Source organism: Drosophila suzukii, chromosome 2L (assembly GCF_043229965.1).
Source record: "Drosophila suzukii chromosome 2L, CBGP_Dsuzu_IsoJpt1.0, whole genome shotgun sequence".
NCBI classification, from domain to species: Eukaryota; Metazoa; Arthropoda; class Insecta; order Diptera; family Drosophilidae; genus Drosophila; species Drosophila suzukii.
The window spans coordinates 5,047,953-5,071,584 of NC_092080.1; the positions used below are offsets into that span (position 1 = coordinate 5,047,953).

The window sequence follows — 23,632 nt, forward strand, 5'->3', positions numbered from 1 at the left end:
AATTAGGGGCATTCACGCCTTATAATAGTACGTTTCTTGAATCTAATTATCAGTTTATTTATTTAAAATCAATTAATATTCAATAAAAATGTTCTAGAATTTTGTTATAAGCTGTCGCTGGATTATGAGTAGTGACTATTAAATCAATCACATAGTTAAAAAAGTGGTACCGTTCCGTTTTACCGTGAAATTCTTACAAATTAAATTCCACGCGTTCCTAAAGAGGAAATTCATACACCTGCCAAATACATAAACAGCTGTTTTTTAATTTCAGTTGGTACCGACAAAAGTTAATTAGTTTGACCTAGCAAAGGAAATATATTACAATTAATTATAAATAATTAGTAGTAAAGTAAACCATCAACACTTGCAAAGCCATAAAAAGTGCGTACATTTTACTTTACAAAGTTTTTAAATAACATTAGTGATTCGGAGTTTTGAACTTTTTTTTGCTCTTTTGCTATCAAGGGGCGTTAAAATCGACCACAAGTTTTCTAACTAAACTTTTTTTGAGGAACCTTGTACAAAAAATAAGCAATAAGTAACTTTGCAGTGATGTATATGTATTATTTTTATTTAATTATATTTAAGTGTATTTAATAAGTATATATTTATTATGACATAGAATTTAAATAAATTACACTGTGCAACATATTTAGAGTTATAGAGTATAACCGCAGTTTGGATTTCAAATTCTGTAAGTACCCATTGAAACAAGTCAGACCCCATTTGGCGATCTTCTAAATTATCTCGCGTTTGAATGTTGTAGCTATGTAAAGACTTCAACTAAAAATTGTATTTTCTGTTCATGTCTGCCACGATAATTATAGCTTAAAACATAAAGGTTAAAAATGCAAAACAAAGTTCTTTAAATGTTCACCTTTCATGAAATAGACTTTACAATTTTGGAAAGATAACGTATTTAATGTATTTAAATACCAACTCCTATATTTCCATTGCATTTTTGAGGATACAATTATATATTCTAATTTTTGGCAAAAATATCATTGAGGACCTGAAATTCAAATGGCCTTTAGGGATATTGCTCTTATATATCGAGTTTTACACCAAATCTTTAAGAAGCATTAATATTCAAACGCGATCTAAGCCAGAGGAACAACTAATGGGGTCTGACTCGTTTCAATAGGTACTTTCAGATTTTTAAATCCAAACTGCGGTTACATTTTTTGTGTAGTCTAATTATGTTCTGGAATAAGTTCCGATGCCCAAACATCTTGTGGCCATCCTGTACGGCCCTTAGTCGACATGGGAATATTCTGAAATGATAAATATCATTAGTCGTTGAAGTTAAGATCAAAAAGTCATGTATAGTCCGTTAGTGTAAATGCTTAGCTAAGAAAAATAAATGATAAATGACAAATTGAATAAATCCTATTTTTGGAATTGTAAATTAATGTCCACTTTTTCAATAATCTTTAAAAATCGATCTAGTGTTTATCCGAATGTTAAAGATTCTGGGATGGTTTTAAAAATAAATATTTTTCAAAATATAAGGTATTTAATCTGTTAATTTTTACTCTAAGAGAAGGCATACATTCGCTAAGTTGATTGGACACAAATGAAAATATAAAATACATTACGAATATCAGCTGGAAAATTAAAAAAAAGTCCATAGATAGTCTCTTTATAGGTAGTCGACTCTATCTATTTGTACTTTATATTTAAGAAACTCGTGAAATTGGTAACTTAATTTGTTTAAACGAAGCGTACATAGGCTTCAATTGAAATGTACTGGCTGATGTTTAACGCACTCACTCTGTTTGTATAGATCATAGTTTCTTTTTTGTATACAATTTGTACCCACAAATAGATAATTAAGAAGTAAACAAAAAGATAACACGTGCACGGAAGCACTATGGAAACACTTTACTATTTTATTTAGAAATGTAGTTCAGTTTTAATTGTTTTGGCTTGTAAGGCAGGACAAGATCCACAAAAATTGGAGTTGGAAAAGCATTTATTGAAAGATTGAAAAATACTAAATATAATAATAATACTAAGAGCTGAAGTCTGGTTTAATTCAATCTTTTTAATTCAAAAGTACAAAAATGTACCAATAAAATGAAAATCATTTGATGTATCAATTTATTTTTATCCGTGAAATATAATTATCTTGTTATTTCCAATATTTCCCAGAGAAATGTTTTGACAAAGCACTTGATTAATCAAACCCTTAATGGATTAAATATTTTTGAAACAGCACTTAGGCACTTGTCTCTGACTTTCATATCTTTTACCAGATTGCCCTTTTAAAATAATGGTTCGAGCAATTCACCCCCACTTTTCGTGATGCCGGCGGCGGTCGGAAAGCATGGATTCTCAATTACGCCTGCATGTGTCTGCGGTTTATCACTTCCCAAATTGCATAATAAAGTACAACTTACAAGCGGTCACTGGTCCTATAAGTCCAATCTCTATTTTTGAAGCTAAACATGCCCTTCCATTAGGAAAATCAATCGAATTTTCACTTGCGGATTACTAGGGAAAATTGCTTTATGCTTACGGATGGTTTCTTATTGAACACAGAACTCTTTTATAGAGTCAAGTGCTTTTATTTCTTATAATAAACAAACAATTGAGATATCTACCCCAGTGCAGAAACAAAGCACTGACGGTGGGGATAGCAACATCCAGTGTACTATAAAAATTCCGAGTATAGACCTCAATAAGATGGAAAAACAGAATTGAAAATCGAATTGGTTTGAAAAATACACAGAAGTGTATTTCGGTCATCATTACTATCTACAATATAGCATATCATACGCCCCCAATAAGCGTGAAAGTCTTGTTTATCTCTACTTCTGCATAACAAAACTCAAACCTAAAATATTTTTGAGATTCAATATCAATGAACTTCTTGTAACGTAACACCTGAAAACGACATCCCTCTTATGAGTAGATTAAAAATAAAGGTGATTATGATGAAGGATTACCGTAAAGAATTTAATAAATATTGTAATTCTTATGGTTAAACAAATTTTTTTACTAGTTTAAGTTTATGTATATCTTCGGATCTACACAATCATGGTATTCGCTTTAAGCAACTGAAATTTGTAACAAGTATCAACCAAAAAAACTAAATTAAAAACTTACAAAAATTAATTTAGTAGCTCAAAAAATGTGTTTTTCTTACTTGAATTTCTGACTTTAAACAGTGTTTCTTTTCGCTACAAATCTTACGGCTGACTGGCTTAAGTTCTGCTCGAAATCCGGCTTTTGGATCCTGATCTCCATCAAGAACATTAACTAAGTAGTTTATGTACAATATGGCCAACTTCAATGTTTTAATCTGTTAAGTAAACCAAAAAAACAATCAATACTTTTGTTTAAGCATTTCATTTTAGGTTTCAACTTTCATCTACTTTCTTAAATATGATTGATCACTATTTAAATGTTAAAAATATATTTAAGTTGGAAACATTAAAAACTTCGAGCTGACCAATCTCCGTCGGTGAAATTACCTTTGAAAGTTTAGTATCTGTGGGAACATTAGGAATCTTTTCCCGAAGATAGGAAAACGCATTGTTTATGCTTTGAGTTCGCCTTCTCTCCTTTTTGTTAGCTGTATTTCGTTTTTTAACGATCCGAGTACTTGAAGTTGGCACATAACCTATGTGATTTGTGTTATATATCTGTTGCTGAACTTGACTTTCAGAGTCTGAAACAATGTACAAATATGTTAATTTAAATTGAAACGAAAGGTATGATAAAGAGGTTCCTATTTGGAAAGTTCTTTAAATAATACACTTTACACCACATTAGATGTATTTTTTCAAGTACTTTTGGTAATGCCACAAGTTATAATTTAAAATGTTTTTTAATTTTCTTCGTTTCATTGAATTCACTGCCATAAAGTTTAAAAGGTATTTAAAGATTTACGTTTTATGTCGAACATCGTAGATGCATTATAAACAGAGTTATAATACATGGTTGAATATTCACGCACTGCGGCTACGGAATTTTCAAACATTTTTAATTTAGCTTATATAATTCCAAAATAATTTCGCGGTTTGAGATCGGCATTTTCATCGCTGGTACGGAACAGAAAAATTACTCTTTGCTGGCTGGGACGTAACTGAAGAATTTTTTCAATTGTTGAATGAGTAAGCGCCAGCATCGAAATCCTCCCTCAAAATCCACCAATGGCGAACGCTGGGTTTTTGTAATATCTCCGCCGACCAATAGTGAGCGCCTTAAGATTTGTATGTACTCTTGTATATATAATTATTTCAGTCTTTATCCAAGATAAGACTTGCCTTCCATGGTCCATGGACCTGTTCTCTGTGTTTCTGTCATTAGTGTTCAGTCGTTCTATCTGTCCGGTTTCCGTTTTCTTTCCAAAAAAAATTCTACTAACCTCCAGAAACTCACAAAATAATCAATTTATCTCAGCTTTTTTTAGCCTTGCAGAACACCCTCTGTTTTATTACTAAGTTTGACACGCAGAAAAGGAGACTTTTCCGACGCTAATTTAATCATTCTAACCCTGTCTATGTCCTATTGAAAGATATCCGAATACAATATTCCTGATAGGTAAACCTACTTATATATCGATTTCAGTAATATGTTTTTAGTTTGGTGTATTTATATATTGGACGAATAAATTATTTTTCTTGTGTTCGGTTACAAAACAATGTTTGAATTTGTATGTATGTACATTGTACATGGTAAAACTTAAATATTACAGATTTGAGATAAAGAACTTTCAATATCGCGCAGCACAAGAGTGGTTCTCGGTTTTCGGTTCCAAATCTGAATTACAGAAGAAGTGTCCAGAACTGGAAAATAAGATTGTTATGGAAAGACTTTTAGATTAATTGTTAAATAATTACAGTTATGAACGGACTTTAATACATATAACACACTGACCTTAAAAAATATGCGGTTTCTTTTGGTGTTCTTTGTTTAAGAATCTAAAATCTCAAAATTAAGTCTCACCAATAGAAAAGTTTAAAAAACCGAAAATTCTTCAGACGTCAAAAATATAGAAAAAGCTTCAAAAGAGATGGAATTCAACACCCAGAATGGAAGGAAACTGCAGTTCAATAGGAAGTAATATAAAAATAATTAAAAATTCTTTAGGATTATAAATCGTAACTCAACAGCACAATTGAACTGGACAACTAAAACGAATGGAACTTCATTACTGTAAAACAAATAACCAATAAAGTAGTCTGAACAAAGATTTTACGACTAATATTTTAAATCTTTTATTACCAGTTATTCCCAGTCAAGTAAAATAAAAATCTCTAGTAAGTGTAATTTTTAAGATAATTATAAAAAAATAAATAGAAAAAAAAATTTGTTGTGGATTAATATGTTTCAAATTGGTCTACTATTTTTATAAAACGCTTCTCGAAGAACTTTTTCGAAAACGATTTTGGAACGATTTATAAATTATGCTAAAAACAAAGGAGCGAGTTAAAGATTCGCCTATTGGTAGGAATTAAACCATACAGCTAAATACGCCCGATACTTACTTCCAAAACCATAATTTTCTACAATTAAAAAATCCATTACTCTGGTGACTTACAAAAAATTTATTGTATTCATCTTTTTTATAGATACATTTGTTCTAATGGTACATCATAATATCTGTGCTTTGGTACAGACACATATAGGCATCGCAAAAAATACGCTTAGCGTGTTCAGGTAATACTTTATCGTTCGTTGAAGTTTCATTTATAGATCGTGCGCCTTCTTCCGAGAGCCACTGTGTTAATTCTGGAACACACGTAATTTCAGGTATATTGTATCCATTCTGTTCACCTGAAATAATATTTTTGTAATTAAAAAGGTGAGTGAGGCCAACAAATACAATAAATCCAATATGGGCGCCAAGGAACATCAACAGATTTACTCTGTGAGTTCAGGAGGAATACTGCACTAGTTTGACCTGATCAGAAGACGATCTTATGCTTTTAAATAAGCGGTATATACATTATAGTTTTAAAGCTTATACCTTATAGCTTATGTTAAAATATTAAGTGGGTTTCTTTGAGGCGCAGTACTTATAAGGCTTACCTTTTCTATCAGCCATCGAATCGAAAAAGCACCATGGTGCATCTGGCCCTGACCCAGACTTTACAAACGCCACGTAATGAGACGTTTCTATGCAAACGACGGCAAACAATTCCATGTACAATCGCGGGACAACCATGTGCTCGGCCATGATTCTAAATTCTTTCGGACTGAAGATCTTTTTCGACACATGATTAGTTCTGGAAAAAAGTTGATTGAGTGGTGTACAAGTATTAAATCAATTGAGTTATCAAACCTTTTGGCGTGAGAGTGAAATGTTTTCAGGCATTTGGGACAAAAAGCTGTGCATTCTAGTCCTGATCCAGCTTGCAGACTACCAAAGCAGTCCCGGCACTCGTACTCAGCCAGTTTTCCACACAGAGAGCACTGTCGAGGAGCTAGAAATGTAGACGATATTTAATTTAAAATATAAAAAAGTTATTCTGCGAAAACTCACAATTTTCAATAATGTCTGTTACATCAAGTACTTGCGAAGGCAATATGCGTGGATACATCTTATAGTTTTTTCCGAATCGAGGCATTTGAATGATAAAACAAGAAGGAACCTCCTTGAGTTTTATATCCGAAGAGTGAAAGCTTTGTTCAAACAATTGCTGGACACTTGGTAATGTTAACTTTTCATCCTTCTCCACAAATAGTTGGTAAAAATAAGAATCTTGTCCGGAGCTTAGCTATAAATAAAATAATAACTTAGTTTTAATGGTAAGCAAATTGTGTATTAACGCACCTTTAAAAATGGTTCAACTCGCATAATTTGTGAGAGCAAACTATTTAGGAACTCTTCAGGATCTTTTTCCTCGCAGGTGAGACCGCTTACAGAACTAAGCTGATCCAACAGTTCGCGAAGTTTCATCACACGATCAGATCGAACAAACACGTTCTTTCGCAATGGATTGACGATTTCATCGCGCAAAACCTTCTGAACTTCACTGTAATGACGAATGTCCTGAAATAAATGATAATAAATACATTGAAAAACTAGAAAATGTAAATATCTTACTTGTGGTCCCGGATGTCTGTACAGAATGGAATCAAATACGCTGGTGAACGTGAACATGGAAAATAGTGTTGCATCAAGATAGCAGGAATTATGGTGTCCTTGTATTCCCTTAAACTTTCCACAAATGCTTGCCAGCTCTTCAGAGTTGTGGATTTCTACAAACAAATAAAATCGTATCTAAAGTTATTGTCTTTCAAGTATGCTTTGATTTCAGAGCTTACCCAATGGAGGTATCGAACCATAAATGGCGGGACAGTCAGCGACACCAAACTTTTTTGCATGGTTATTGGAAACTCGGTTTGCAGATATACTATTATCCACATCAGCAAATCGTCGGTCAGCCGTGCATCTGTTGGCTGGTACAAAAATAGCTCGACCATCGTGGCAAGTAAATAAGCTAGAACAAAAGGAAAACAAATGATAAATTGTAGTATTTACATTGTACACATGCATCTTCAAGAGTTCTGTTTAAGCAAACGAATTCAATAACAATCACTGCCAATTAAAAACAAAGACAGCGATTTCTTAATTTGAATTTTTTCTGCACATATGATTGTATATAGAATGCTATAAGAAAATCATACCGAACGCCATTATGCCTCCCATCCGATGTCACAACATTTTTCAAGTTCGATTCGTCTTCAGCCTCTATTCCAACGAGTACGTTTTTGGGCAAACCAGGAGGAATGCCAATCCATCTTATAACGCCATATAGATCTTCACACACTCCAGGGTTTGAGACTTCTACAAGGGAACCGATCGCTAGTTCGGTTCCTGGTATTTCGATCAGCGGTTGGTAATCAGCGGCTGTGAATCCTAAAATATATAAAAACGAATATATTATTAATCTATCCAGTATTCTTAAATTCGGTTCTTTGGTTAAAACAGCTCCCTAAAGAACTCAAAGTGTCCCTCTGTTTCGTAATCAACCATACCCGGTTCCTCGGGCATGTAATTGGCCGAATAGAATTCGAGCACAGTTAATGGGATGTTGTTGTGGATATCTGAATCAGATGACACTGGTTTTTGGTACAGATTCATTTTTACTATTCGCACAACAGTTTTGTTAATAATTAAAATATTTTTTAGCAGCTAAAAGCATTGACAAAGTTCAACACAAATAAAACTCCTCAACAAACTGCATATATCAACTCAGAGCACTGGCGTTTTACGTGAACGTAAATAGAATATATGTATTCGTATGTATTTGGCCGGCGATCTAAAAATACACATGTTTTCTGTGATGTTTAGCAAGATAGCCAAACGAGTAAGGAACTTACAAAAAATGTAATATCTAGTCTAATACAGCTGCAAAAGGAGCATTTTGAAATTGCTTGAATTGCTATAATATTGACAAGGAATAAAATTGTCCATGGCCAATTGGCCAAAAAGTCATAATGGAACTTTAAACAGATGTCTTTTTAAGAAAAAAAAAAGAATAATGATAATAAAAAACTTCAGTATTGATAACATGATTTCTAGGATTTTAAAAATGTGCCATATTTGATTAAAAAAATAGTTTCGATTGTAAAAATAATAAAATAACACAGTTACTTATGCAAATAATCGCCAAATCTTATTAATCGCTAATAGGTTTTTTTTTATTGTTTTGCAAAGATTTGAACTTTAAAAGAAAAAGGGACTTCCCCCTCAAATTATACGTTGTTACTATACAGAATAGCCAATAAAAGATACTTACTTATAGGTTCCTCCGGCTCTACCTTTGTTAATATAGGGGAAGTGGGTTTCAAAATTGTATCCTCGCAACTATTAGGTTCTGTCACCGATTTGCTTTTGTTGTTTAAGATCATAGCAGCCGCTCCCGCTCTTTTTGGCCAATTTGTTCCAAGAATGTCTGCCAAATCGACGTCCTCGTGATAGGGATTATCAACAGCACCATGGCTGCCATCGCTGTTCCTGAATATTGCAATTGGATTAGATATTTATATCTAATGATATCTTAGCTACTTACTTTAATATTCCATTTTTTCTGTTGGGTATCTTCTTGGGGTAAACATGGGGTTTGTGCTCGCTCTCGTTGGGTAGTTCATAGTTTTCCAGGGAATCCCCAAATCTATTGGTAATGGTCAACTTTTTTTCTTTTTCGGCTTCATGATCGGATTTGGAATTCATTATTTCCAACTAAAGGCTGCAAAAGAAGAAATAATTAGATATAAATTATAATTTGTTAAAAGGCAATTTAAAGAGTATCTTATGGGGCACCAACATTTATATTTTACAAAACTGATTTTACATATACATATGTACGTATGTAAGTTTAATGAAAATCAACCTTGATTATTGATGTAACTGCTTGTTTGCACTTGCTTGCATACAACTGTATGTATGTACGTGTAATTGGGTTCTCGGAAATCAATTTTATAAACATTGCCTAGATTCTTTTGCATTAAGTGCTCTTATATTTGCCAAAGGAGACTTCAACAACCAGCAAAATCAATAAACAATAGCGATTCCCTTAGCACTTTTCCCTATTTGACAAAAACAATGACACACAACATCGTCACTACATCGCTTTACAAAGATTGTTGCCGACCGGAATGCCAGGTGAATGGTTCATTTTTACCAAATTTGTATTACAATTCCAGTCCTAAACATATGCTTATAACAAACAAAAAGGATGTTTATATCCTTCAACTATATTTTAGTATTATTTATGCAGTGTGTGTCTTTAAGAATGCGATTGGAATGAGTTCTACATATCGTTATCGATATATAATAAACATTAAGGGTGTTCCTCTAATAGCCTAATTCCATTGTTTCACTTTAAATGACGGAGATCCCACTGCATTCGAAATCTAGCTTGAAAATAAATCATAATTTATACATTTGTTTAGGTATATTTCTGTACCCAATCTCCAAGTTAATAAGTTTCGTTACTTGTTTGTGTTTCAAAAGTTTTGAATCAAAACCTCTCCCACACAGTCGATTTATGTAAATAGCTGGGATTTCTGACAAATGTAGAAGTATGATTCCCACAGAGCACATCCACCATCCGATAACAGCTGACAATATAAACGACAGGGAATCGCGCATTATAAGCCTGTTTTGAGCATTCTCTAGTCTTCAAAACAGTTTAAACTGGAGTGAAAGAAAAAATTTGTTTTTTTAAGAATTTAGGTTTAGACGATCGCAAATTCGAAATTGGAACAGCCATATCTAAAGGGCCGTGCGTTGAACGGATGGTGGACGAATTTCGGTGGGAGGAGGCTATAAGATTTGACTTAGTAATAAAGTATCTTCAGGCTGTCATTTACCTTTAAGTTACACAGAAAAAAATTAAACCAAGATTAATAAAAAAAACTTTTTTTGTATAACAATGCATTTTCTGGCATTCAAAAAGACTACAATTAAGATGGAGGATTTAACTTTCTTAATTTCTAGACTTGATCCAGTTTGAACTTTCCACCCTTGCTGGTGGCATCATTGCGATTAAGTTGGTATAGCAGCCGCTGCTCCAGATGCTTCACTGCAGCGACCGTTAGAACAAGAGTGTCGTGCTTGAGCATGGAATACACGTTTAGGCCAAAGGATGGCATCAGGTTGACATAGCCCAGATCATCGCTGGCCTGGGAAATATTGGCGGGGAACATGTGGTCTCTGGAAACAAAATAATGCATGTAAAAATAGATTTCAAAGTAGTCATCCCTGCTTCCATGCAATACTCACTCGTCCACAATCAAGACGGAGGGTCCCCAGTTTCGTTCGGCAATCAGATCCTTGAGGAACTCTGCATCTCCAGTGGGTATGTCCACATTCTCGATGATGTGCAGATCATCCTGGGCCAGCTTAACGCTCAGCGTGGATGTCAAACCCAAAACCCTTTTGTAGAAGGGTAGCATGTAGAAGTGGGTGGTGGGCGATCTGGGGCCATGGACCACGCCGCCGCCCTTGAGCATGGGCGATCGGAGGGAACCGTGTCGGGCACGACCTCCTCCCTTTTGGGGCCACGGCTTGCGGCCACCACCGCGCACTTCTGCCCGGGTCTTCGTGTGCGCCATGCTTACATAACGATACTTGCGCTGCCACTCCACATTCTCCTGTATGATGTCCACCCTCGGCTGGGCGGCGAAGACATCCGGATGCAGTTCGATTAGTCCCACCTTTCGCTCCGCCACCGCATCCGTGTTCTCAATCCACGCCTGACGGGCCGTGCTCCTGCTGACCGGCAAGTGTTCCGTGTAATCCTGCGGCAGAATCAAAGGTAATTTCGTGGCCAGTGGTGCGGTCACAGGGGATTCGGTCACTGCATTGCCTTGGATGCTGCTGCGGGTGAAGGTCCTGGCCACGGGATAGAGCACCTGCCTGGATGTGTTTACAATATTTTTCAACATTTTGTTTAGCCTAAGCCCAGACTTCCACGAAGAAGTGCAATTTTCCGCCTAAATTCCAAAGGGCTTTAAATATCCTCCAATATGGGCAAGAATTAGCTGACCCCGGCGGATATTTTAATTAATATTAATAATAATATTAAATATTATTGGAAGAGCACGGGGTGTGTTATCGATATCAGCGGACCAATGAGGCCTATCGGGAGAATCAGCTGCTGCGCTGCGGGTGGGACTCAAACGATAGTTTTTCACGGTGACTGTTATCGGTAGCCCAAAAATATTTCAAAAAATGTAGCTATTAAGTTTTCGAATTTAATCACCTCAATTGCAGCAAAAACTTAATGCGTCTTAATATTTAATAACAGATAAGTAGTTTTACAACTAAATATTTATACCATAATTAAGGAGTTATATATAAAAGTACCCATAAAATTTTGGACACGTTCAACGTGACTATCAATAAGTAAATACTATTAGTTCACATTTTATTTAATTTAAATATACTTTTTGTACTGATCTTAACTTCTTACTTTGAGTAATTATGATTGGGAATTTTCTCAAAAATATTTATGTTTTCGTTGAAACTCTCAATCATAGTTACCGCACAATTTTATAGAACCCATTAGCACTGGCACATGGGCAGTATGGTATCTCCTGCTCCTCGATATTTTGGTGGCAGGATATTACTGAACTTGGACGCGACGAAGCATACCAATCCGATGTATCCTGTCCAGAGTTTTGGGGATTATTATGGCAGTATATGGTTTTCGGAACTTCAGCACAACTGCAGCTCTCTTTCTGGAAACGGAAACTAGAGTCATATAAGACCTTTACCTCGCCATCGTCAATGTCATCGGGGGCGCATGGACAGCGGAAGGGAACTCCAGGTTGAAGCATAGGAACCTCTTCACCTTTGGGTGGCGATTCACTTCTACAAGTGCAATCTGGAGTCGAGGGGATTTCCTCTATTTTTAGCCTGTACTCCTTGGGAGTATCGGATTTTCTGTACCAACTGAAAAATCCGCTTCGCTTCGATTGTTTTTCACTTGTATCTTTGCCTTTTTCACGTTTATCTTCTTGGGGTTGTTTTTCGGTTTTTTTGAAACAGAGAAAACCACTCGATTTGGTTGATCCTGGTGCTTTCCCTTTAGGTTTCGGCTCTTCCTGGGGAACCTTTTCCTTTTTTGTTAAATAGGTAAATCCACTCGACTTAGATTGAGTTTTCTCTTTGGGTTTCAGCTTTTCCTGGGGAACCTTTTCCTTCCTTTTGAAACAGCTAAATCCACTCGACTTGGATGCAGCTTTTTCTTTTGGCTTAGTTTTTTCTTGGGGAGGTTTTTCCTTTCTTTTGAAACAGCTAAATCCACTCGATTTTGATTCAGTTTTCTCTATGGGTCCAGTTTTCTCTTTTTGAGTAGGCTCAATTTTCCTCTGTGGTTCGGGCTCCGATTTACTTTCATCTTTTGGTGATTTTGTACAACAACCGAAGAACGAGACTTTGGATTTACTTTTTTTCGTATCTTCGTATTCTACAATTTCGTCTCTTTGGCAATCGCAGGGGGAGATATATTCTTGGGGTTCTATTTCGCAACTGCAATCGGAGGAACTTTTCTGCGAAATATTCTTACGATTAATAAAAGGACAGTCTTCAATACATTTTCGCAGTTTATTTTCCTCTTTGTATTTTTCAAAATTTTTCAAAATATGTTTGTCGTAGCTATTGAAAATCGGATCCGTCACAAGGGGATTGTGTCTGTTTCTAACAAAAATTGGTGCTTGCTTGCCAGGTCTTATGCAGATGGCTCTTACCAAGCTTTCTACGGATTCGGTCTTTGCTGCTTCACTTCTACGGGGATTACAATAATTGTTAATCGCCTGACGATCCCTTTCAAGAGGTACATATCGCTTGCATGCAATACAGGACTTTGTTCTGATGTGATCATCATCGTATATATCCGCTCTTCCACTGCTTTGACGACTTGTTTTATTTTGTTTATTTTTACATCTACGCAGATCGGTAAAGAGAACTCGATAACGCTCAGGACAATCCATAGAGCAGAAATCGGTATCATTGGGACCTATTTCTATATCCATTGAATATTTTTCCCCTTTGGATGATTTATTTAATTTATCGGGACAATGCGGATTCTCACACAATTCTTTTTCATAATGATTATCGTCATAGTTCTTTCTATTGCCAACTTCTCTTAGTTTATCTGGGCAATTCGGATTGTCGCAGACTTTAAAACCATTTTCCGGCTTACCATTATTTATATCATTGTTTAATCGATACCGTTGGCGATCATAACCATTTGTAAGATTTACGTCTGGATCTTTTTCATACTGTGTGTCGTTATCTTTTTCTTTCCGTTCTGGACAGTCGGGATCGGGGCATATAGATTTTGGACTTTTCCGTTGACCTGTTGATCTTCTTGATCGTCTGTCAGAACTGACCTTTTGCGAATCGAGAGCTGCATATCCATTTTCATTCCGTTTCTTGTGGTTACTTTTCTTATCAGGGCATTTTGGATTCTCACACAATTGCTGATCGTATTTTCTTTTGGAACCAATTCTATTATAATGATCGTTGTCAGTTGGATACTTATTTCGATCCCTGTTTGTTCTATTTTTAATGGGACTTTCTGAGTTATCATAAGCATTTTCATATCTTTGAGTTGTGCACCTTATTCTTTTTTCGGGGGACTTGGAATCCTTTCGCGAATTCTCCTTGTTGGAGAGTCTTTTTGATCTATCTGGGCATTTTGGATTTTCGCAGGTTTTCCAATATTCGGTTGGTTGTTTATTTCGATTATTAAGATTTTTAAAGTATCCTCGATTGGGACAATCTTCAGGGCATGAATCCTGAGAATCTACATCTTCTGTATTTTTCTCTAATTGTGTTTGCCTTTCCCTTTTCCATTTTTTATTGTCATTTAAAGACTTATTGACCGTATATCGTTCCTTGTTTGTCGGGATTTTATCGGGACAATTCGGATTTTCACATAAATCATTATGAGTATCGTTTTGGTACCCCTGTTTTGCTTTCTTATTGGATTTCAATCTTTTTTCAGGGCATTCTCGGTTGTTGCAAAAATTCTCTTTATTGGCAACTCTGTATAATCTATTGGGGCATTTGGAACTTAAGCATGGTTCTAAATCATTTGCAGCTAGATATGATTGTTTATTATTATTTGTTCTAATGTCTTTTTCTTCTCTTCGGTTGCTACTAACTACAGTAATTCGCGGACCTCCTCGACTTTTATCATCTTGATAAGAGCACTTTAGTCTTGTCGGACAAGTTAGTAAACACTCTTCTGCTCCATAAGACTCTTTAAACCGCTGATGCCTGGGATCATCAAAATAGGTTTGGTTTTCAGCATAGTTTACATTTTCTACTGGTCTACTTGGACAGATTTGATCATTTGAGTGCTCTAAAAGCACTTGTCTTCCAGGACATTCGCGTAGTTCTTGTTGATATAATGCTTTTTTGTTCTGATGTTTATTGGAACTTCTGTAAAGCGGATCTTGTTCTGGAAAATCGGGATAAGTTTGTCTTTTTTCAGTCCGGATTGATACATTATTAAATGTATTATTTTCTGGACAACATGGAATTCCGCAAAAGTCTTCTGAGTTATTAGCGGTGCCACCCTTTTGAAAAGGAATATGTCTCTCCTCTTGATCACAAAAACAATCAATGTCCGCCCCCGCAAGATCATTTTCCCTTGGATAAGACTGAGTTCTGTTTGACAAGGGATAAATTGGATTCTCCCTCAATGTGGAATATTGCATGTCTTCTTGGCCAGTTGAAGGGTCTTGATAATTTCTGGATCTATTGCTGTCTTCAAAAGTTACTACCCCTCTATTGTTCGGGTATGGGCAATATTCGGGGCCTTTGCAAGACCCTGAATTTATTGATTGCTCATAAACACATTCAGGGTCGCACTTGGATGAGTCAATTTCAGTTGGATAAGGTTGAGTTTTGTTTGAAATGGGAGGGCTTGGACTATTCCACGATTTAGAATTTTGTGACGCATAAGGGCAAATAGAATTGTCACATATTTGTAGGGGCTTTTGGACCCTGCTTTCTGTGTCAGGTATATCTGGATGTACATCTTGAAAGGTTACTGGCCCTCTGTTTCTTTGACCATCGTCTGCATTGTACATACTTCGATATGGGCAAAACTCTGGTCCTCTGCATATTTCCTTTGGATTCGGTCTTCCTGAATTTGTTGTACCTTTTGAAGCTTGGCTATAAGCTGAATCCGTCATTGGCTTCCTTGCAAAAGGGTTCTGATCGTAAACCTCCATTTGGGGATTGTTCCTAGTGCATAGACACTCTCGAATCAATGGTTGATTAAAACTTTGATTATTATAATATCCCATGGTTTGACCATTTGTTTCATTTGTAATGCCTATGGGTTCTTTAAAGGGTTCCTGGTTTCGATACGGTTGACTTTTACGTTCGCTTATTTCTTTGGGGTAATCATATTCATTTTTTCTATATGGTTCTTCATTCCTATATGGCACTTCATCATTGACTGCGTTGAATCCATTATTAAATCGGTCATTTTGGGGAAATGGTTCCCTTTCAAATGTGTTGTTGTGATAGTTATTTGCTGATGGTTGACTATAATTTAGACTTGCTTCATTATTTAAAGAGGGAGGACCTAAACCTTTATTAAAAGATTCATTTTCAGGCATAACTGTCCTTTGAATTGGGTTATTTTGATAGGTAGTTGCAGATATTTCAACACTATTTGGACTTGCTCCGTAACTTGAAGATTTAGGACCTCTAAAACCCGTGTACGAGTTAGTTCGAAAAATATTCGATGAGTTTCCCCCATCGAAACCAAATGTTCTATCACTGTAATCTGCAGTTTGGTATACATTCCTTGCTCTTTCAGCATTGGTAGGAGTAGTTGAACTATATTGTTGATTTCGAAAAGTGGCCATACCTTCATCGAATCTATTTCTTTCCGAATTATAATTATCTTGCGGGTAAGAAAAGTGTTGTGCACGGACATCATTTAATTTGGATTTTGACTTGGTGTTCTTAGATGTTTTAAATCCCTTTCTGTTATTCATTTGTTTCTCTAGTCCTGCTACAGTTTTTTGCAAAATATCTAATAGTTCCCGAACATCACAATTGCCATTGCTAGTTGACAATTTGGATATTCCCTCTTTGGACTTTGTAGCCGGTATTTTGCATTGGCAATTCTCACACATCGGACTTTTAGTTTTATCGGATGCGTTAGGTTTCTTAATGGATCTTTTTGGAGTACTACATCGACTACAGCAACTGCAACATCGACTTCTTTTTCTTTTCCGCGTACGAATTACCTTTTTAGTTTTTGGAGCAGTAACTTCAGGTGCTATTAGTTCTGAGGAACTGGATTTTACTAGACGATGTTGCTTTTCTTCCGATAGATTTATAAAAGATCTGGACGGCATTAGACTTAAACCAGTGGGTTTGGATTTTGGCTTACTTTGGTTAGATTGAATTGATGGTTTCGAAGGTTTCCTTTCCATTTGTCGGGGTTGTTCGTTTTTCGGAGTCGCTTTACCTGATTTTACCTTCTTAATATATTCTTGATTGGGTGTTCCTATATTGGATCTTGCCGAGTTTACTTGCGATTGATAGGATTCTTGGGGCGATTCAAGTTCTACTTGACTAGATTGTACTACGCCATATTGCTCATGTAATTCAATTATAAGAGAATTGGATTGTACTTTACTTAAGCCATTTGGTTTCGATAGTGGTGCCTTATCTTGTTGGGATTCTTTGGACTTGGGAGTTTTACCTGACTGTACTTGCTTGAAATTTTCTTGATTAGACGTTCCTAAGTTGGATCTTACAACTTTATTCTGCATTTTCTTGGGTTGTTCTGCATTGTAAGTCATTTCTGAAGAGTTTCTATAGGTTATAACTAATTCAGAAGTCTGTGTAATGGCTTCAACGAATTTTGGACCACTGTTTTTTACTCTTCCTGCTTCCTCTGCGTTCGCCATTTTCAAGGATCCTAGAGATGGATCCTTAGAACTGAAACTTGGAGTGGTTCTTTGATCCCCAGCTGTACCCAAAATAAATGAGTTAGTCAACGTCAAAATTAAATTATATGCAGAACAACAATACCTTTTCGATACTTTGAAGATTTAAGTTTTCTGGCATTGTAGGATCCTTTATCCGTTTGATTGTAATCGGCTGATGTCCTTGTTTTCGGATTATCTGAATCATTTGAAGAGTATTCACCTCGGTCAGAGTAAGGATGTCTTTTACTTTCATATTTATTGCTTTGATAGACATTTGAAGTGTTCTTTCCATAGGATACCACATTTTGTTGGTAAACATTTGATGTCCCAAATTCCCTTTGGCTTAAATTATCTTCACCCTCTATATCATTAAAGCGCTGAGAAAATTTTTCAGACGATAATAAGCTAGCTTGTGAAGGTATTTTATCCCCATATTTTGGATTACCAAGTATAGAATCATTTGAGAAATTAGAGTTATTTTGACCACGTCTTTTTGATCTAGGCTTCTGGTTGCCGTTCCTCTTGCCTTTTGTACAATAGCAATGAGAAATCTTTTTTCGTGCCTCCCGATTTTGAGAATTGTACTTAGGTTGATCCACGGCTGGGTTGTCCATATATTGTTGGATTTCCGTGTTGCTGGGCAGTTTAAGGCTCCACTTCTTTTTTAAACCTGAGGGGGGCTTGCTGATTCTCTCTATTTTGTTTAGATAATCGGATCGGCTTTGCAGCTTGGGTTGATACTCAGCTGGCATTTCAGTATCCGTTTCCGAGGGACTATAGCCCCCATAATTCTTGTAAGATCGTCCAGAACAATTTTTTTTACAATCAAAAGATATCCTAGAGTTTCCGCTGGTTTTGGATGAATTTCTGCAAATCCTTCGAACTTGTTTAAATTCTTCGCCGCTGTAGACTCTATCTTTCAATCTTTGGAAAAGGCCACTTAGTTGGACATTTTCTTCTTCCGAGGGATTTCTTTTATTACATTCCCCAGAAACCACTTTGGTTTTCCTGCTCCTTCTTCTTGCTTTCTTATTTATAGCGCATTGATAGAAATTATCCGACTTGAGCGGCGTATTAAGCTTGTGATCATAGGGCGTTCGATTGAGAATCGAACAATTGATAATCTCCTCCAGAGATCCGTTTGAATTCTCCTTCGGTTCTTCCTTGGCTCTACTGAGATTTAGCTGCCAGGTGGAGGGATAAGTGGAAGAACTATGTCGAGATCGAGTGCTGCCCCTAGAGTGATCATTAGGTTTCAGACTATGACCGCTTAAGGTTGGTTTATCATCTGGAAAGAAACTGGTTAGAAGAGGGAAGTAATTATGGCTAAACCTCACCACTTGGCTTTAGTTTCCTCCAGGATCGAGAGTCCTGCTTTTTGAGTTCACATTGTGGCAATTTTCCTGCCGTTTTCCTCTCACCCAAAAGCCTAAAAGGATTGGCTGCCAAAATCCTGTGCAGTTTCCTTACTACTCTTGATGAAGATCTCTCCTTAATTCGACTGGTATGCTGCAAGTCACTGCTCAGGAAAGGTGTTTCCACACCGTCACCCTGGTTCCGGACCAATTCGGTGGTGGCATGGTCTCTGCTAACGCTTTTGTTTAAGGCTCGTCGCAAGAGGATCTGCTGGGCGGTGCGACGCCTCCTGGTTAGGCCAGTCATATCAAAGGAGCGGAAGTCAGGAATGCCAGCTCAGAGGCTTAGTTACATTTCAGGTTATATGTGACATTTAAAACTAAGCAATCACAAAATATTTAGGTACATCCAGAATATATATTGTACATTTCTACAAACCCTTGCTACTATCCTCTAACATTAATACAATTTCAAAAATCATCTGTAGGAATATTATTTTTTGTTTATTGGTATTCTGGAAGGTTTAATAGATATCTGCATTAAAAAATAGGATCTGCTAGATCACTCATAAGATAAGTTCTTATTCTGACATTATATTATATTTATCTGAGATCTTCAAAAATTGTCAGAAAACGTCAGAGCAAGAAGTTTCCTGGCATCAGCTGACAAAATATTGAGGATCTGTTAGTATGGTCGGAAATCGTCAGCAATCATCGAAAAATGTGATCTTAACACCTACAGCCGTAGTCACAGTTGTAGCAGCTCTTTCCAACTGGCGCACAGCAGCAAGGGTTATAGCAAGGATTACGGAAAGGACTTATGCCATAATCCAGGCATCTGGGTTTTGGATTAAGGACAAACGGAGGATTGGCAAACCGATCGTAATAGACTTTTGGAGTCCACTTCTTGCGACGCCTGCGTCGTTTCTTCTTTAAGTAGCACATGCAATCGGCATTTGGTATTAGTTCTCGAAGAATTCTCTCCAAATTGGTCAGATCGCACTGGCAGGCATTTTCATCTTGGAACATTTCGCCGGGAACACAGGTGCACTTTCCATTTTGATTGCAGACGCATTCCGCCTCCTCGTCCAATGACTCCTCTTTTTCCGGATCCTCAACGGGGGCACATTTGCAACAGCGACAGGTATTCGTTTTTCCAGTTGAGATGCAAATGGGTACCTGTTTTGGAAATAAATATATTATTTATTTACCTAAAAAGATCTATAGACTTTACTTGTATGCATTTGTATGTCTTGTTTTTGGCATCGGTCACAATCACTTCCTGCGGACTTTCGCTTTCTGCATAATATTCCGTTGTGTTATTTGGTGTCCCCATACTTCCATTTCTCCCAGATTCTGTATTGCCAATTCCGCTGCCCACTAGGCGTTGCTTGCTTTTCTTTTTATTACTTGCTTCAAGCTGATCCCGAAGGACATCTTCATTATCTGGGGGACTTGGCGGGCTTTCCGGTTGAGATTTCTCCGTTGGAGGAGCACAGCGACAATTTCGTCGATCTTCTTGGCGACGAAGTATTCGTGGCTGTCCGGCATAAGAATATCTAAAAAAATTTGGATGCGGTAAGGAATTATTAAAATATTTTAGGAATATCAAGAAATATCTTACCTTGGCTGTCCGTTCCAGTCATCCTGGTATCTATCCTGGGATCTTTCCTGGAATCTATCTTGGTACCTATCAACATAATATTAGTAATACTTCTTTAAAGGATCTTAAAACGTTACTTTACCCATTTCGACTGTTACTCAAACCGTCGCTGTGGATGATCAAGACTTAGTTAGCATTTGTGATTAAATGTAAGATTTGGGTTCTATACATACCTATAACGACGTTGGTTACTGTGGATAGGAAAAGGTTTAACACAGTTGTAGATTCCCATATTATATATAAATTAAAGGAAAAACTTTTTTTTAAAACTTACTAGCGAACATGCTCATGTTCATAGTTAGGTCTTGGCCTTCCCCTGGGTCCATTTCCAGGTCCAGGTGGTGGATAGTAATATCTGGAAATTTATTATAATATAATTAAAAGAAACAATCAAAGTCATTGTATTTATTAATAAACTTTGTTTACCTTGGTGGTCCTCCTCCTGGACTTGGAAATTCCCTGGGACCTGGACCTTGATATGGCCCTTGGCCCTGATATCTTGGGCTTCGTCCTTGACTTTGATACCCAGCTCCAGGACCAGGGTACCCGGGGTACCCTCTGCCCGGTGGAAACGGTGGTGGATCGTTCTTGCTGAAAACGAAAAATTTCTCATCGGAACAGAGATTGGAGATATCTAACCCTCACTTGACCACAATCAGCAGGATGGTGGGTTGAGCTGGCTGCTGCTGTTGCTGTGTTGGCAATGTCCTTATTGGCGTATTGCCACCAGTTCCATAATAAGCTGGAGTCGTACCCCCCTGGTTTGCAGGAGTGGTGCCCTCGTGTCGATTATATGGTGCCGGATAACTAGATATAGTTGGTTCGTTACGATTATTGTTCTGATTTTTGTAATGATCGTTCTGCTGCTTCTCCGTGCCATCTCTTAAGGTATACACGCTGTCCATCGAGGGTATTGTTCGGGTGGACACCCGACGACTGTTGTGGCCATCTTTATCATTGTCTCGTTCAGCCATGAATCCAAGAGGTTCGGGCCAGGGAAGGATATCCGAATGGCGGAGTACACAGTTCTTGCAGCGACAGACTTTCTTCTCCGGTTCTGGCGCCGGCTGCTCACAGAACATTATAATGTTCTACTAGTCATCACCACCAAGCCCTTGCAGGTCAGTACGAAAAGAGCCGAAAGGAGTTGATAAATAATTTCAGATCTATTGAATTTGATATGACAGTATACGGTTGCTTTTGCCATTTTTCAATAGTCTCATATGGTTTCATCAGTTGCCTAGTTTATCTTTTGGACTTAAAGGTAGAGCGTATCTGCTTGCAAGAATTTCTCTTAACCTTGGGTATTGTAGGAATTGGATCCGTTCCCGTGGATCTCATTTCCGGTTGGACCTGCACTCCTTCGGTGTGCAGCACTTTTTCAAACATTACTTTGTGAGTACTTTTCCCACTTTTAAGCTTAAGGCGCTGTTTCAAAGAAGACTTTTTGCAGATCCTCTCAATTTTCATTGGTTCTCGGTTGGTTATAGGATTTATTTCTGTGGTGCTGAGAGCCTTATCGCTAGTGGTTATTATATTTACAATGCTGTTATCACTGGAGGTTTCCGGATCAGTTTGAAGGTTTTGCTCTTTAGTAGTCATTTGAGTTTGCCTAAAGAAGTCTTGCTCCACTTCCAGTTCAGCTAACTTATCGCTAGCATTTTGGTACCAGTCATCCTCATCCACCTGCTCCTCCTCTTCCTCGATAAAAGAATATCTTAGATTTCCCGCCTCATGACGATAATCGCAACTGGAAATATAACTAGATGATTGAGGAGAGCCAAGCAGGTAGATGGATTCACCCTTTGGTTGATAATACTGTCCCTGATCATAGATTTCTTCCTCTGATTTAATACTTGGTGGTGGGGCCTTGAGGCAAGGAGGCGGAAAGTCATCAGTTGATCTTAAGGAATATGCGATCTCTGGATCCTCTGGTGTCCTTTCTTGTGTAGGAGAAAAGCCTTCCTGACTCCTGACCCCACCGCAACATCGCCTACAGCAATCCATAGGACACCACATGGTTGTGCCAGCATCCTTAGTAGATTGTCTTACGGTTCTTGGGATGTTATTGGTTGAAAATGATGCTTCCAAAATCTTAGGCAAGTCATCAGTACTACTTTCCTGATTCTGCATGTGTATATAGGTAGTGGACTTAAGAGGACGTTTACGTTTTCGCTCCTTCAACCAAGGTAAACGTTCCAGTTGGGGTTTCTTTTGAAAAAAGGATTCAGATGATGGATAGTTTTCCGAAGATGGATATGATGGAACGATCAGTGGTTGCACCGGTAGCTGCAACACATGGATAGGTGGCACTCCTTCCCTGAACTGGTTTATTGGGTTTAGAGCAGACTGAAACTCCTGTTGTTTGGAATGATTGCCTATATAGCCGTTTAATCGACTTATGGTTTCACACATAATATCGGTCAGGACAGAGAGCTGGCTTTCCTTGGGATCAGGGCTTTGATTCTCAGGGCTCTCAGTGGTATTGGTATTTTCTTTACAAGTTTCGATAAGCTTGACTTTTTCCGCTTGCAAATAGCCATCCAATCCCATAAAAATATCCTTAAGGTCATGAACAATCTCGGGACCTGACGTATTTTGGGTTTCTTCCGGAGTATGCAATGCTTCTTGTGAATTACATTCATATTGCTCGCCGGCATTTAAACGGTTTGTGGATTCAAATAAATTTCCGTACATATTGGGGCAGAAATCAAAGCCCCATGGATGTCCCAGCTGCATAGGGCTATAAATTGGAGGGTAGGTCATAAAGTAAGGATGGAGGAACTCCCTTCTTCGTCTTCTTCGAGTTCTTAGGGGCTCATTAGCTTCAAAATTAAAGCACACTCGACGGGTCCTTCGCATTGTAGTGGTTTTTGTTGGAGTGGGAATTAAGGGATCCAGTCTTAGCTGGGATCTCCGCCGACGCTCTAACATTGCAGAAAGTCCTTTAATAAGTGCTCCCCAACAGCAGTGTGTTCAAGTTGCCAGGTAAAGGTATAATTTTCTTATTTTCAATTTAAATTTTGACAGCTGATCCAAAAATTGAAGCCAATTTCATTGATATAATAAAAAAACTGAATACCCTACGCATAAACAAGGTATATATAAATACAATATTTTTCATTTTTCTCTTAAATAAATGCTTAAACTGATTTTTAATAAAATCAAATTA

At 37.2% G+C, this 23,632-nt stretch overlaps 6 protein-coding genes across 7 annotated transcripts; all 6 read right to left on the bottom strand.

Moving 5' to 3' along the window:
• Positions 1-546: 546 nt before the first annotated feature.
• Positions 547-4,105, bottom strand: Hand (heart- and neural crest derivatives-expressed protein). Its single transcript, XM_017090453.4, has 4 exons — positions 3,901-4,105; positions 3,483-3,679; positions 3,155-3,310; positions 547-1,277 (listed from the first exon to the last, which is right to left on the bottom strand). Exons 1-4 carry the CDS (start codon positions 3,989-3,991, stop codon positions 1,197-1,199), a joined length of 525 nt encoding a protein of 174 aa, XP_016945942.2. The 5' UTR covers positions 3,992-4,105; the 3' UTR covers positions 547-1,196.
• Positions 4,106-5,541: 1,436 nt separating this feature from the next.
• On the bottom strand, positions 5,542-9,804 carry CYLD (ubiquitin carboxyl-terminal hydrolase CYLD). Of its 2 annotated transcripts, XM_017090450.4 has the most exons (11): positions 9,648-9,804; positions 9,036-9,212; positions 8,763-8,980; positions 7,648-7,879; positions 7,285-7,460; positions 7,064-7,218; positions 6,791-7,009; positions 6,500-6,734; positions 6,299-6,440; positions 6,046-6,242; positions 5,542-5,790 (listed from the first exon to the last, which is right to left on the bottom strand). In XM_017090450.4, the coding sequence occupies exons 2-11, from the start codon at positions 9,194-9,196 to the stop codon at positions 5,597-5,599; spliced, it is 1,929 nt and encodes a 642-aa protein (XP_016945939.3). In that variant the 5' UTR covers positions 9,197-9,212; positions 9,648-9,804; the 3' UTR covers positions 5,542-5,596. The 2 variants fall into 2 exon arrangements, with proteins under 2 accessions (XP_016945939.3, XP_016945941.3); XM_017090452.4 differs by lacking the exons at positions 8,763-8,980; positions 9,036-9,212; positions 9,648-9,804 and adding an exon at positions 7,999-8,119.
• A 567-nt stretch (positions 9,805-10,371) lies between these two features.
• mRpL4 (mitochondrial ribosomal protein L4) lies at positions 10,372-11,610 on the bottom strand. The gene is made up of 2 exons (XM_017072309.4): positions 10,751-11,610; positions 10,372-10,681 (listed from the first exon to the last, which is right to left on the bottom strand). The coding sequence occupies exons 1-2, from the start codon at positions 11,413-11,415 to the stop codon at positions 10,462-10,464; spliced, it is 885 nt and encodes a 294-aa protein (XP_016927798.2). The 5' UTR covers positions 11,416-11,610; the 3' UTR covers positions 10,372-10,461.
• A 288-nt stretch (positions 11,611-11,898) lies between these two features.
• LOC108021697 (uncharacterized) lies at positions 11,899-19,161 on the bottom strand. Its single transcript, XM_070996411.1, has 3 exons — positions 18,780-19,161; positions 17,546-18,730; positions 11,899-17,483 (listed from the first exon to the last, which is right to left on the bottom strand). The coding sequence occupies exons 1-3, from the start codon at positions 19,102-19,104 to the stop codon at positions 12,010-12,012; spliced, it is 6,984 nt and encodes a 2,327-aa protein (XP_070852512.1). The 5' UTR covers positions 19,105-19,161; the 3' UTR covers positions 11,899-12,009.
• Positions 19,162-19,296: 135 nt separating this feature from the next.
• Positions 19,297-21,542, bottom strand: LOC108021732 (uncharacterized protein CG42266). Its single transcript, XM_017090570.4, has 8 exons — positions 21,106-21,542; positions 20,887-21,051; positions 20,735-20,815; positions 20,634-20,651; positions 20,543-20,569; positions 20,422-20,487; positions 20,032-20,356; positions 19,297-19,976 (listed from the first exon to the last, which is right to left on the bottom strand). Exons 1-8 carry the CDS (start codon positions 21,540-21,542, stop codon positions 19,527-19,529), a joined length of 1,569 nt encoding a protein of 522 aa, XP_016946059.3. The 3' UTR covers positions 19,297-19,526.
• Positions 21,543-21,705: 163 nt separating this feature from the next.
• On the bottom strand, positions 21,706-23,568 carry LOC108021731 (uncharacterized). The gene has a single exon (XM_017090569.4). The coding sequence runs from the start codon at positions 23,392-23,394 to the stop codon at positions 21,706-21,708; it is 1,689 nt and encodes a 562-aa protein (XP_016946058.3). The 5' UTR covers positions 23,395-23,568.
• Positions 23,569-23,632: the final 64 nt, after the last annotated feature.

Coding starts and splice junctions, on each gene's coding strand:
- Hand (XM_017090453.4), bottom strand. CDS start 3,991: ATGTTTGAAAATTCCGTAGCCGCAGTGCGTGAATATTCAACCATGTAT. Junction 3,680..3,900: donor TACGATGTTCGACATAAAAC/GTAAATCTTTAA, acceptor ACATTGTTTCAG/ACTCTGAAAGTCAAGTTCAG. Junction 1,278..3,154: donor GTTTAAAGTCAGAAATTCAA/GTAAGAAAAACA, acceptor TTATCATTTCAG/AATATTCCCATGTCGACTAA.
- CYLD (XM_017090450.4), bottom strand. CDS start 9,196: ATGAATTCCAAATCCGATCATGAAGCCGAAAAAGAAAAAAAGTTGACC. Junction 7,461..7,647: donor GGGAGGCATAATGGCGTTCG/GTATGATTTTCT, acceptor CTTTTGTTCTAG/CTTATTTACTTGCCACGATG. Junction 5,791..6,045: donor TTCGATGGCTGATAGAAAAG/GTAAGCCTTATA, acceptor ATATTATTTCAG/GTGAACAGAATGGATACAAT.
- mRpL4 (XM_017072309.4), bottom strand. CDS start 11,415: ATGTTGAAAAATATTGTAAACACATCCAGGCAGGTGCTCTATCCCGTG. Junction 10,682..10,750: donor TCCGTCTTGATTGTGGACGA/GTGAGTATTGCA, acceptor TTTTGTTTCCAG/AGACCACATGTTCCCCGCCA.
- LOC108021697 (XM_070996411.1), bottom strand. CDS start 19,104: ATGACTGGCCTAACCAGGAGGCGTCGCACCGCCCAGCAGATCCTCTTG. Junction 18,731..18,779: donor GAGGAAACTAAAGCCAAGTG/GTGAGGTTTAGC, acceptor GTTTCTTTCCAG/ATGATAAACCAACCTTAAGC. Junction 17,484..17,545: donor ATCTTCAAAGTATCGAAAAG/GTATTGTTGTTC, acceptor TTTTGGGTACAG/CTGGGGATCAAAGAACCACT.
- LOC108021732 (XM_017090570.4), bottom strand. CDS start 21,542: ATGTTCTGTGAGCAGCCGGCGCCAGAACCGGAGAAGAAAGTCTGTCGC. Junction 21,052..21,105: donor ATCCTGCTGATTGTGGTCAA/GTGAGGGTTAGA, acceptor TTTCGTTTTCAG/CAAGAACGATCCACCACCGT. Junction 19,977..20,031: donor AGACATACAAATGCATACAA/GTAAAGTCTATA, acceptor TTTCCAAAACAG/GTACCCATTTGCATCTCAAC.
- LOC108021731 (XM_017090569.4), bottom strand. CDS start 23,394: ATGTTAGAGCGTCGGCGGAGATCCCAGCTAAGACTGGATCCCTTAATT.